Source organism: Eubalaena glacialis, chromosome 5 (genome assembly GCF_028564815.1).
Source record: "Eubalaena glacialis isolate mEubGla1 chromosome 5, mEubGla1.1.hap2.+ XY, whole genome shotgun sequence".
Classification (NCBI taxonomy): Eukaryota; Metazoa; Chordata; class Mammalia; order Artiodactyla; family Balaenidae; genus Eubalaena; species Eubalaena glacialis.
Genome location: NC_083720.1, coordinates 19,127,304 through 19,139,295, shown reverse-complemented (window position 1 = coordinate 19,139,295; position 11,992 = coordinate 19,127,304). Strand labels below are relative to the sequence as shown.

The following is an 11,992-nucleotide window of genomic DNA, read 5'->3' as shown; positions in this document are numbered from 1 at the left end:
ATGCTCTTCTTTCTGGCTTTTCTGATTCCACTGTAACAAGGTTCATCTATGTTTTAGCATGTATCAGTATTTCATTGGTTTTTAGAGTCAAATAATATTCCGTTGTATGGATATACCAAATTTTGTTTATCCATTTGTCAATTGATAGACATTTGGGTAGTTTCCACTTTTTGGCTATTATGAATAATGCTGCTATGAACATTCATTGATGTGTTTTTGTGTGAACATAGTTTTAATTTCATATATATATATGAATGCAATTGCTAGGTCATACGGTGACTCTATGTTTAATTTTTTGAGGAGCTGCCAGATTCTTCTCTATATTTATGTTCCCACCAGCATTGTATGAAGGTTCCAATTATTCCACACCCTTGAGAGCCCTTGTTATTTTCTGTTTTTTGTTTGTTTGTTTGTTTTTTCTTATAGCTATTTTAGTGGGTGTGAAGTGATAACTCATTGTGGTTTTGATTTACATTTTACTAATGACTATCTTGAACATCTTCTCACATACTTATTGGCTATTTTTGTAGATTCTTTGGGGAAATGTCTATTCAAATACTTTGTCCACTTTTAAATTGGGTTGTCTTTTTACTGTTGAGTTGTAACAGTTCTTTATATATTTTGGAGACTAGACTCTCATCATATATATGATTTGCAAAATTTTCTCCCATTCTCTGGATACCTTTCATTTTCTCTATAGTCTGATTTGATACACAAAACTTTCTAATTTGGATGAAGTACAATTTATCTATTGTTGCTTGTGTCTTTAGTGCCATATCTAAGAAACCATTGCCTAAGCCAAGGTCACAAAGATTTATACCTATGTTTTCATCTAAGAGGGTTCATAGTTTTAGCTTTTACATTTAAGTCTATGATCTATGTTGAGTTAATTTTTTAAAATATAGTGTGAGGCAGGAGTCCAAATTAATTCTTTTCATGTGAATATCTAGTCCCAACACCTTTGTTGGAAAGACTCTTCTTTCCCCATTGAATGGTTTTGGCACCCTTGTTGAAAATCAGTTGATCATAAATGTCAGAGTTTATTTTTTGACTCTCAATTCTATTGCATTGATTTATATGTCTACCCTTAATCCTGTATCACACTGTCCTATACATTGTAGCTTTGTAGAAAGTTTTGAAATCAAGTCTTCCAACTCTGTTCTTCTTGTTCAAGACTGTTTTGGCTATTCTCAGTCCTTCACCTGTCCATATCAGTGTCATAATTGGCTTGTCAATTTCTTCAAAAAAGGAAGTTGGAATTTTTTTTTTTTTAATAAATTCACGTTCTTATTTATTGATTGATTGATTGATTGATTGATTGCTGTGTTGGGTCTTCGTTTCTGTGCGAGGGCTTTCTCTAGTTGTGGCAAGCGGGGACCACTCTTCATGGCGTTGCGCGGGCCTCTCACTATCGCGGCCTCTCTTGTTGCGGAGCACAGGCTCCAGACGCGCAGGCTCAGTAATTGTGGCTCACGGGCCCAGCTGCTCGGTGGCATGCGGGATCTTCCCAGACCAGGGCTCGAACCCGTGTCCCCTGCATTGGCAGGCAGATTCTCAACCACTGCGCCACCAGGGAAGCCCAGGAAGTTGGAATTTTGACAGAGAATGCATTGAAGCTGTAGATCAATTTGAGAATTACCATCTTAACAATATTGTCTTTCAATCCGTGAATACAGATGTCTTCCCATTTATTTACATCTTATTTAATTTCTTCCAAATAATGTTTTGTAGTTTTTGGTATATAAGTCTTGAACTTCTTTGGTTAAATTTATTCCTAAATATTTTATTTATTTTGATGCTATTGAAAATGGAATTGTTTCCTTAATTTCATTTTTGGATTGTTCTTTACTAGTGTTAAGAAATACAACTGATTTTAATATACTGATCTTGTATCCTGCAACCTTGCTGAAGTCATTTATTAGCTCAGATAGTTGTGTGTGTGTCTGTGTTTGTGTGTGTGTGTTCTTCAGGGTTTTCTATATATAAGATTGTGTCCTCTGCAAATACAGATAGATTTACTTCTTCCTTGGCAAACTGGATCCTTTTATTTCATTTTTTGCCTAATTAGTCCATTATAAGAACCCACCCTTATGACTTCATTTAATCTTAATTACCTACTTAAAAGGCCCCATCTCCAAATACAGTCACGCTGAAGGTTAGAACTTCAACATAGGAATCTGGGGGAGGTGGGGACACAATTCAGTCCATGAAAGTTATCTACAACTTACAAGAGTTGTAAAGTTGCTCAAAGACAAAGGTACAGAGACCCCACAGAATCAGATAACCTAGACAATGCCCAATTTTCCATTGAAGATATTTAGTAATCATTTTTGTCCACTTAAAAGTCTTTCAGATTTTTTCCCTGCAATTAAAAAAAAAGTATTTGCTATTCTTATACGTTTATTTGTCCAAATGAATTTTACAATATTGTTAGATTGTTTTTAAATGGTGCTAAAATTTTTAACTAATATTGTTTAAAAGTTTTAAATATGGTTAGGGGTATTTGACATTGTTATTTTACTGTATGTTTCCATCCAGGAACACTTAAAATTTTTTTAAGTTCTCGTTAAGTCTTTGTACTTTTCATCATTTAGATTCTGAACAATTCTTATTAATTCCAAAGTAATTTACTTTGGTGTTGTAAGGGAAATTCCTCTTTCCTTTATGGTTCCTAAATAGTTAACACTGGAAACTAATGGTTTTTAAAAATAATGAGTTTTGTATTCATCATCTTATAGAATTCTCCTATTGGTTCTAGTTATTTTTCAAAATTATCTTTATTTTAATATTCATCCTTATAGTTGGGTAAATTGCGAATGTAAGTTGATTGCTCATGGTTCAGCTGAGAGCAAATTGATTGCATCTAAGAATATTTTGTCTGTCTCTCTGTGTGTGTACAGGTGTGTGTTGAGAAGAGTCTGGGTAGGAACATGAGACAACTTTCTTAATGATGTCTTCTTGGAATTAACACTATTTGTCTTGGAGACCTAGATTCCCAGAGCTGGCTTATCCATTTCATGTGACATCTCCTCCTCTGCTTTTGGAAGGAACTAGGAAACAAGCAGTTATTGTACATGGGATGCAGTTCCACAGGACCTGTGGTCTATTAGCATACAGATTACTTAACTGCTTGTAGCTGTTCCCCAAATTTCTGGATGCTACTGTTCAAAAATATTTTGACTTAGCTTTTATCCCTTTGCTCTTGGAATACTCAGGTTTGTGTGACCCGGAGTTCAAGGCTTATTCAAATCTAACTTGATTTCCAAGTTAAGTGGCAACCTGATGCATGCTGCAGTAGCTTTAAGCATTCCCTAGGATACCCACAGAGATCATCTGGAAGGGAGCTGTTTGTCTTAACAGATCTTCAAAGCAGATAAAACCTGTCCATTTTGGAGAGAGATGTCAGAGAACATACATCAGCCCGGAGAAGAGTATTCGTGGTTTTAAAGCTCCAAAGAATCGATTCATACATCCTAGAAATGCATGTACAGTTAAACACCTCTTGGAGACTTATGAACGAGTGCACTGATGGATAATCTTTTGAAACCAAATACGTTCTTAAATAGAGGAACTTCTGTATTCTCACATCTTCCAAGAAGCTTTCCCTACCCCCTGCCTACCCTGAAGCTGAGTTACCCCTTATCTGAAATCTCACGAAACTTTATTTTTACACTTCTGTGGCCTTGACACTTTCTGCTCGTATTTGTGTTGTTCGTGCTCCCCATGTATCAGCCTCACTGTGCCAGAAGATTGGGTATCTCCCACTGCACTTACTGAAAAGCTTTGCAAACAGTAGGTGCTCAGTATATGAAGTTCTGTGGATGGACATTTTGATAATCTGTAGTACCTGTTATATTCTACTGAAAATTAGCAAAGTGCAATTAACTTCAATTTTGTAGCTTGGGATTTTCAGTAAACTACCCTCCCTCCAAGAAATGCCTCACAGTTTAGCTAGAATAAGACATTAACATACTTCTATCACGACTAGGATTTGAGGCCCATCTTCATCTTTCTACGTTTGTCTAATTCAAGTTAGTTAGGTTAGTAAAAGAAAAGCCTTTTCCTCTTAGCAACCCAACCCGCTCGCCTCCTCTGGCCTCTTTCTTCGCTTATGTTGGTGAACTGCTTCAGCCTCTGCCTTCAGTGTTAGCAGTTTGTGCTTGTGCGTAACCCTCGTCTTTTGGTGATGAGAGAAGTTCGAAACCTATTCTGACACAGAACCCTCCCTCGCTTCCGATTCCTCTGCTTCTTGGGGGTGGAAATAGTTTCTCCGCTCTGAAACGCTGGCAGGGAAAAAGAATGGGGGAGAAAATTGCATCTAAACTTTGAAAAGTCGAATCACGGCTGGTTGCACAGCAAAAGCTCCGCAGTGTGGAGAAAGTCTGAATGTGATTTGCGTTGCGCGGGGTTGGACTGGGCGCCTTCTGGGGAACCGGCGGGGCCGAGCCCCCGGAGCGGCGGAGGCCCGGGCCGTGGCCTCGCGCCGCATCCCCGCACCTCCCCCGCCCCCCGCCTGCGTTCGGGCTCCCCCCCGGGCACGGAGGTCGCGCGCTTGCGTGCTGCGGCCAGAGCGCCCGACCCAGAGACCGGTCCCAGAAAACGCCGAGCGAGTAGGGGGCGGCGCGCAGGAAGGGAGGAGGACCGGGGGCCTGCGGGGTTGGTGGGCGTTCGCGGGTGGAGACGTAGAAGATGTGACGCCGCGGCCCGGCTGCTGCCAGATCAGCGGACGCTGTGCCCGCGGTTGCAAAAGGAACCCTGGCGCTGCAGCTTCGGGAGGCGGCCCTCCCGGGAGCGGCGGCCGCGGAGACACCCAGCCCTCACCCCCAGCTCCCGGGCCGCTCGGCTCCCCGCGCTCTAGGGCCGGCGGAGAGGGAAGCGGCGAACAGCTTGAGGCTGGGGGCCCGCGGGCGCGGCCGCGTGCCGCGGGGAGGGAGGCTGGGGGGCCGGGGCCGGGGCCGCGCCCCGGAGCGCGTCCGAGGCCGGGGCCGGGGCGCGGCGACTCCCCGCGCGGCTCCAGGGGCTCGGGGACCCCGGCAGGGCGCTGGCGGGGCCATGGCAGCCGGGAGCATCACCACGCTGCCTGCCCTGCCGGAGGACGGCGGCAGCGGCGCCTTCCCGCCCGGCCACTTCAAGGACCCCAAGCGGCTGTACTGCAAAAACGGGGGCTTCTTCCTGCGCATCCATCCCGACGGCCGAGTGGACGGGGTCCGCGAGAAGAGCGACCCTCACAGTGAGTGCTGGCGGGCTCTTCCTCCCCCGCGCCGTCTCCATCCCCTGCCGTTCTCCCCTTCGCCCCTGCCTTCCAGCCTCCGCGCTCCTTCTTTCTCTTCACTCTGACCCCAGTGGGGCTTGTGGTCTCTCCCTGCGCGGCCCTCGGCGGTTTCGGGTTCACCACTCGACCCCTCCTGCCCCGAGCTGCGGTGGCGGGTAGACGGTCGCCCAGGCTTTGGAGTCCGGTTTCCACTGGTAAACCAGTCCCCTGGGCCCGGGGCTGCAGGGCGCCCGGGCCTTGCCGTCGACCCTCTGGGCGCAGACAACCTGTCGCGTCGGGGATGCCCGGCGGCCGAGCAGAGGTGGGTGGCTCACGGAGGTGCCGCCGGCGCCCCCAGCCTGAAGTTCCGACCCCTTGTCTGTGGGATGCGCGCAGTCCCCGGGACAAAGCCAGGAGGGACCGCAGCCGAATTAAACGTTCCATACTGGAAAGATACCTTTCCAGAGCCGTGACCTTAAATTCCAGTTCGGCAGGATCCAAGGCAGTTGGCACACTGCTCTCACCCATCCATTTCTATTTTTTCCCCCGAATTTCGGAAAACTGACAGAGCAGAAAGTATGGACTGTATTAATAAAGTGCTGTAGACCTTTGTTGCAGTAGTGAAAAGAACTGCAAAAACTTTAATCTTCCACTTGCAGTTATTAGCTATGGGAACTTCAGCGACCCTTATCCCTTGAGCCCGTTTCCTCATCCCGAAAGTGGGGATAATCAACCTTGCATCAGGCTTGAGGATCAAATGAGGATTTATATAAAGTGCACAGAGGACTCAGTTTACTAGTATGCAGTTTCGTTTTCTGTAAAAATAAAATAAAATAAAATCTATCTGTGGTTATAGAAAGAAGATTGGCCTAAGTCATTAGTTCTCAAACTTTAGGGGTCCATTAGAATCACCTGGAAGCTTTGTTATAACACATGGCTGAACCATCTCCCAGAGTTTCAGATTGCTTAGGTCTGATTGCTTAGTGGGGCCTGATTTGCATTTCTAACAAGTTCCCAGGTGATGCTGACCAGGGAGCACACTTTGAGAACCCACTGGTCTAGAGAAAAGATAGGAAAAAGGTGTAAAATGGGCTGATAAAAATACTGATGAATTGGAAGTGAGAGAAAGAGATCAGATATATTTTAACTGTCATCCTGTAAGTGTAGGTAAAACATCTCTTTTGAAAGCTGTTTGTTCTGCCATTCCTTCCTTTATGGGTTTCAGGTGGAAAACCTGGTCCTCCTTTTGCCTGAGAAAAGACCCGCAGGAGTCTGTCTTTACCTTATGATGCTAATGGTGTGTCCTTCACTTTGGAATGCGGGAGTAGGAAGAGGAGAGAGCTCTGCAGCCAAGCCTGCATTGACACATTCGGGAATGGGAAATGTGCTTTCATAAGACTTGAGTCTTTATTGGTTCCAAAATAGCAACAAGCAAAAGATGCAGGTCTGTAATTGTTTTCAGGCCTGCCATAATTAAAAAATTTCTCATGTACTATCCAGTGAATCTGAAAAGACGCTTGTAGTCCAATCTATCGGTAGCGCTCTTTCTCTATTTTGGTAACTTAAATGGATTTCACAAAATCATCTTTGTGTTTGGAGTTTGTTCTGCAGTTGTCTGCCAGGCTAGCCCAGCTGGTTAGGGCAAGGTGCACATATGTCCCAATTAGTTTTGCTCTTTTCTAGTAGCACAAAAAGGAGCATGTTCTTTGACTAGAAGACAGAAGAACTCTCCCCCAGATTGGGTTCATATTGAGGCTTCCCCTAGTACTCTTTTTTTTTTCCAGACATTTTATTAGTTACAGTTTTTTTCTTTGACACTCTCGATACCCTATTTCCTTTAGAACAAAACTGTATAGGGGCTAGCGAGTGAGGGTAATTCTGAATTGCATACCGCGTTACCACCCTTGTAAAAACAACTGTTAACTTTTTATTCCCAGTTCTGGGCTGGGCTGTCATTTTTGTAATCTTATTTTAACTCAGTTGTACTCAAATAGGATTGATACTGCCTGCCCCCTTCCACCTCCAGGTAACATCTAGCAATGCCTGGAGACATTTTTGGTTGTCACGCCTGGAAGGGTGCTATTGGCATTTAATAAGTAGAGGCCAGGGATGATGCTACAGTGCACAAGATACCTCCCTAATCCCTCAGCAAAAAATGTTCTGACCCTAAATGTTAAAAGTGCTAAGGTTGAGAAACCCTACCAACTTGGTAACTAGCTAAAGACAAGCTGTTTAAAAGTGAAGAGTAGAATATTCATCCAGATCTGTGGAGAGCACTGATTTTTTAAAATCACCTTGTAGCAGGTGATAGCCTGACAAGAATATAAACCTAAAAATGATAAATTTAGGCCACTTTTGTATAGCCCAACCTGGTTGTAAGTTTAAGTACAGTGTTTTTTTCTGGCATGTCGAAGGCATACTGATAGTTGACCAAACCAGGAGGAGACTGATGGGAAATATATATAAGAAAATATATAAGAAAAAAAATGACATAACAATATCCTCTGAGTTACATCCCCTCCATTCCCCTGAACGAGCAAAACTGATCAGGAAACGTGGAGAAATCAGTTAACGGTTGCTACAACTTCCCTCCGAATTAAGGCCCAGATATCTAGACCTATTTGAAACGTTGGAAAATCCAAGGCCCCATTCCCCAAACTGCTTTGCCCAATGGACCCTAAAATCTGTCATTGGAGATTTATTCCTTTGGCGTTAACACTTTCTTTCCGGACGTTTCTAAAATGCAAATACAGTCTGCTCCCCGTACCCGAGGGTTCCCCATCTGCGGAGATGAGGGTCAGCACTGCTACGCCACGTTCCTCGAGGGACTTGAGGCTCCACGGTTGTTGGTACCTGCGTGGGATCCTGGAACCGGCCCCCCACGGATACCGAGGAAGGAGGGTCCCTCTGGAAGGAAGAGTTCAGCAGCGTTCGGATTTTACCGTTTAGCGTGGATTAAATTGCACGTGCAGTTTCTTCCCCAAAGCCTGACCAGGAGATCTGGAGCTGGGGGGCGGGGAGCTGTGAAGGCTGTGGCATGAATGTGGGGCGCTGCTTAGGGGCGGGGGCCGTAGCTCAGGTTCTGGAGAGGACACGGGGCGGGGCGGACGGCGGCAGAAAGGAAGGGATCAGACGCCTGGACGCCCGTGTTTCCAGCTTCTCTGTATTGCTGAAGATCACTTGTGCTTCTCACCTGGGTTCTCTCTTGAATTGCTTTCACAAGTTGCCTTTGAAAAGGCAACTTTCCTGCACTTTTCTTATAATCCTGGAATAACCTGTGTTTGACACGAGAGTCTTGCTAAAAAACAAGATAAAAACAAAGACGGAGCCTGTGCGTCCCCCCGCGTGCGCGCCGAACCCCCACCACCTTCCCTTCGGCGTCCTGGATGTTTTTACAGGCCCCTTCCAAATGCCCATGGGAATGGGTAACGTTATTACGTGTACGCCCTAAAGTAGTGAACCACGTGAAAACATTCAGAAGAGAGGACATTTTATCCCAAGCAGCACGTACAACACGTGGTGGCGTATAGTCAGGGCAAAGTATGCTGCTTGTGTGCATTTTAGCATCAAATTTATTCCAGATGCTCTTATTTTGGAAAAAATGAAGGTAGTTAGAAGTGCTGGATCAACCCTTGGGCCTCTCCTAGGAGGGCTTCTCCCAGGAGGTGACTGCCTGCTTGCCCCACTTCTCGGCTTCCAGGCTCCAGAGGACACTGAGCCTTGAAGAGACTGAGGGACCCGTCCACCCCCATGTGGAGCAGGGATGGGATCCCAGTCTGTGTGACTCCCGTGCCCTGTGCCATTGCACACATTCCATGTAACCCCTCATCGTTAAAAACATGAACTTGCGAAATTCAAAGGGAGGCTTCAGACCTTTTATTTCACAGATTTTAAAGATATTCTGGGGTGGGAAAAGTTTTTTGTTGTTGTTTTTGTTTGTTTTTTAAAGGAAGTTTGTATAGTGTAGTAATGATCTGGCTAGATTCTGTGAGTGGATTATTCTCTGTTCATGATTTACGCACTTTGAGAAAATGCTGGCATCTTAAGGTAGGAACCATGACTTCTCCATATAAATAAACATCATAAAAAGTTTGTACGTTTTACTCTGGGAATTCTCACTAAATGTCAGCTGCTGATGAGAACATTCTGTGTGGACCATCCCGTGGAATAACTCCTCCTGGACCACATGCTGTATAAAGCACGGTCGAGGTTTATAGTTCTCTTGGTGCAGTTAACACATAAGTTTAGACACTTGGTCAGTCTTTTAATGAGGATGATTATATGTAACAAAATTATATTTGGAAAATATTTTGGAATCTTAAAAGCTGGCTATTAGCATTTTTAAGGGTAATCTATAAAAAGATGAATCATTTCTCAGGATAATTAGTTTAAAGCTCTCATTATGAATCCTGTTTTCTTTAAAAAGCACCTAAGATTTTTACCATGTACTGTGTGATATAAAATTCCTCAGGTATGCTGTGCATTGTTTGTTCATTCTTTCTTTTGTGGCCAATACCCTAGAATCCTGTACGCTCTTCTACTTCATCTCCTTTTCTCTTTTTAACTCTGGATTCTGCACCTGGTATTCTACTTAAATCATTCTGGGCCCCAGCAGTCTTCCAGTTCAATCACATGGACTTAGCCAATTTGTCACCCTACTTCTGACACTAGACACCATTGTCTGCCTCTGTCTTCCCGAGAATTCCTTGGCTTCTGTTACACCACATCAACCTGGTTTCCTCTCACCCATCCGACTGTCTTTTCCTCTGGTTTCTCCTTCTTTCGGTCTTTTGCTATAATATTCCCCAAGGCTCTGTTTTGGCGCTCTACCCGTCTTTCTGTGTACTCATGGTCCTTCAGCAGATCAATTATAGTCTTTGTCTCTGATTTCCCATCTCTGTGTTAGTACCGTGTTTTTCACTGCCTGACGGACAGATGCACTGCCACAGCCTCAACTCAACCCATGTAAAACAGACCATCACACCGTTTTCTCCAACTAGCACCCTTCCTACCGAATTTGTTTGTAGTGAAATTATCCTTCTGGTCTCCAAAGCTAGACGCCTTGGAGTCTTCCCTACCTCAGTGACTTTTCTTTGCCTTGTCTCCGTTCCCCTGTCCTTTATTTACCTACAACCATCGTCTCCCCGACTTTCCCTCTCAAATATGACCCACCTGTTCAGTCTTGTTTCCCACTCTCTGCCATCCACACCCCTCGGCGCTGCCAGTGCCCTGTGCTTTCACTGTAGTCTCTCACCTGACAGACCCATCACTATTACAGTGATGGGCTTTTCCACTTGTGAGCCTTGTTTTTGGAAAATCCTTCTTTTTCTTATCAATCCTTCTCTCACACGCTCCTCCCTCTCCCACCTTTCTCTGGGAAGATCTTTTGAGTCAGCTCAGTGGTCTTCTCCTTTGTGAAACTTTCCCCTGCCTTCGCAGGGAGAATTAATTGTTTCCGTCTCTGCATTTCCCGTAGTACTTGGTACGTATTCTCCGGCGGACTTCATGATTTTTGTTGTAGTTGTGGATGTGTTTGTCTGCTGCACTGGGACTGTGAGCTCTGTCCTCTCTGTGGAGAGTGTGTGTTAAGTTCAACACGTACCCAGCAGATTAGCCACGTCTTCTCACTTCCTTTCTGATCGTCTTCTCACATCCTTCTTCTTCTCTTAGCCTTTAACTGGCCGTTAATCCTCTTACCTTACCCCAGTCCTAGGTGTGCGTCAGGCCCCATTTCTTTCCTACCGCCCTGTACCTACCTGTCTTTCCTCTCCTGCATGCTGTCTAAAAATTCTCTCTAATAACTTGATATGTTTTAACTTCACGTCCCTCAATTTTACTGGAAATTTCTAGTTGGCAAGGATTTTTAAAAATTCAAATGACATTACCTAGCAGTCCTTTACTCTTTTCTACTCTGAGGTCTGAGACTGCATTTACTCACCCTAGGATCGCCTTGACTCCACTGCTCAGTGAATGACCAGGCTGAGGCCCATTGAAGAAGTTCAATCTGTATTGTTGAATGAGCTAGAACTTTAAATAAATAAGCATACATACTTCAGCACGAGGCGTGGATAAATGGATAAATTGAATGTAGCATCACTGTAGTTCCTTCTGCAGTGACACCTTTCACATTATTCGAAGGAAGCAATAAAGGTAAAACACAATCATTTGTTAGGATTAATTTTTATTGTGGAAGATTTTCTTTTCAGCTATTGAATAACATAACATTTCTAGCCAATTCCAGAACTAGTTATAACCCGCTAATTAAAAAATACAGATCTGAGAATTCATACTTGAATCACATACTTTAATCCTTAAATCTCTCTCTCTCAAGTCTAAAACCTGTGAATCATTTTATAAAGTAGGATTAAGAACCGTCTGGTACCATTGTTAGTATCTGCTTTGGCTGTGAGGAAATGACACAAATAGTTTCATCCTAATATTCATTCAGATTTATGAGCCAGTATTCATCACAACAATCATAAAACTCTTAAAAGGATAGAAACTGTATGACAAAGTGAGTCATAGTCTTTGTGATGTGATGTCTGCAAGGGTGGGTGGGAGAGATTGCTGAATGACCAGTCTCATTCTACTGCTTTCTGAGCTGAATCATTTTATAAAGAGAAAACAATTCATAGGTTTACAGCTGGTCATAACATAAATAGGAAATGGAAGAGTAACAGAGTTCAAATAATACGTCCTTTTAAAAAATTACTTTTTGAAATATAACACTTGATGAACAGT

The 11,992-nt window shown here is 43.9% G+C and overlaps 1 protein-coding gene across 1 annotated transcript in view; it reads left to right on the top strand.

Moving 5' to 3' along the window:
- The first annotated feature begins 3,723 nt into the window (after positions 1-3,723).
- FGF2 (fibroblast growth factor 2) overlaps positions 3,724-11,992 on the top strand; it is a 57,089-nt gene continuing 48,820 nt past the window's right edge. The window contains 4 exon segments of the mRNA XM_061190988.1: positions 3,724-3,754; positions 4,357-4,787; positions 4,790-4,838; positions 4,841-5,230. Coding sequence (XP_061046971.1) covers positions 3,724-3,754; positions 4,357-4,787; positions 4,790-4,838; positions 4,841-5,230 — 901 coding nt within the window.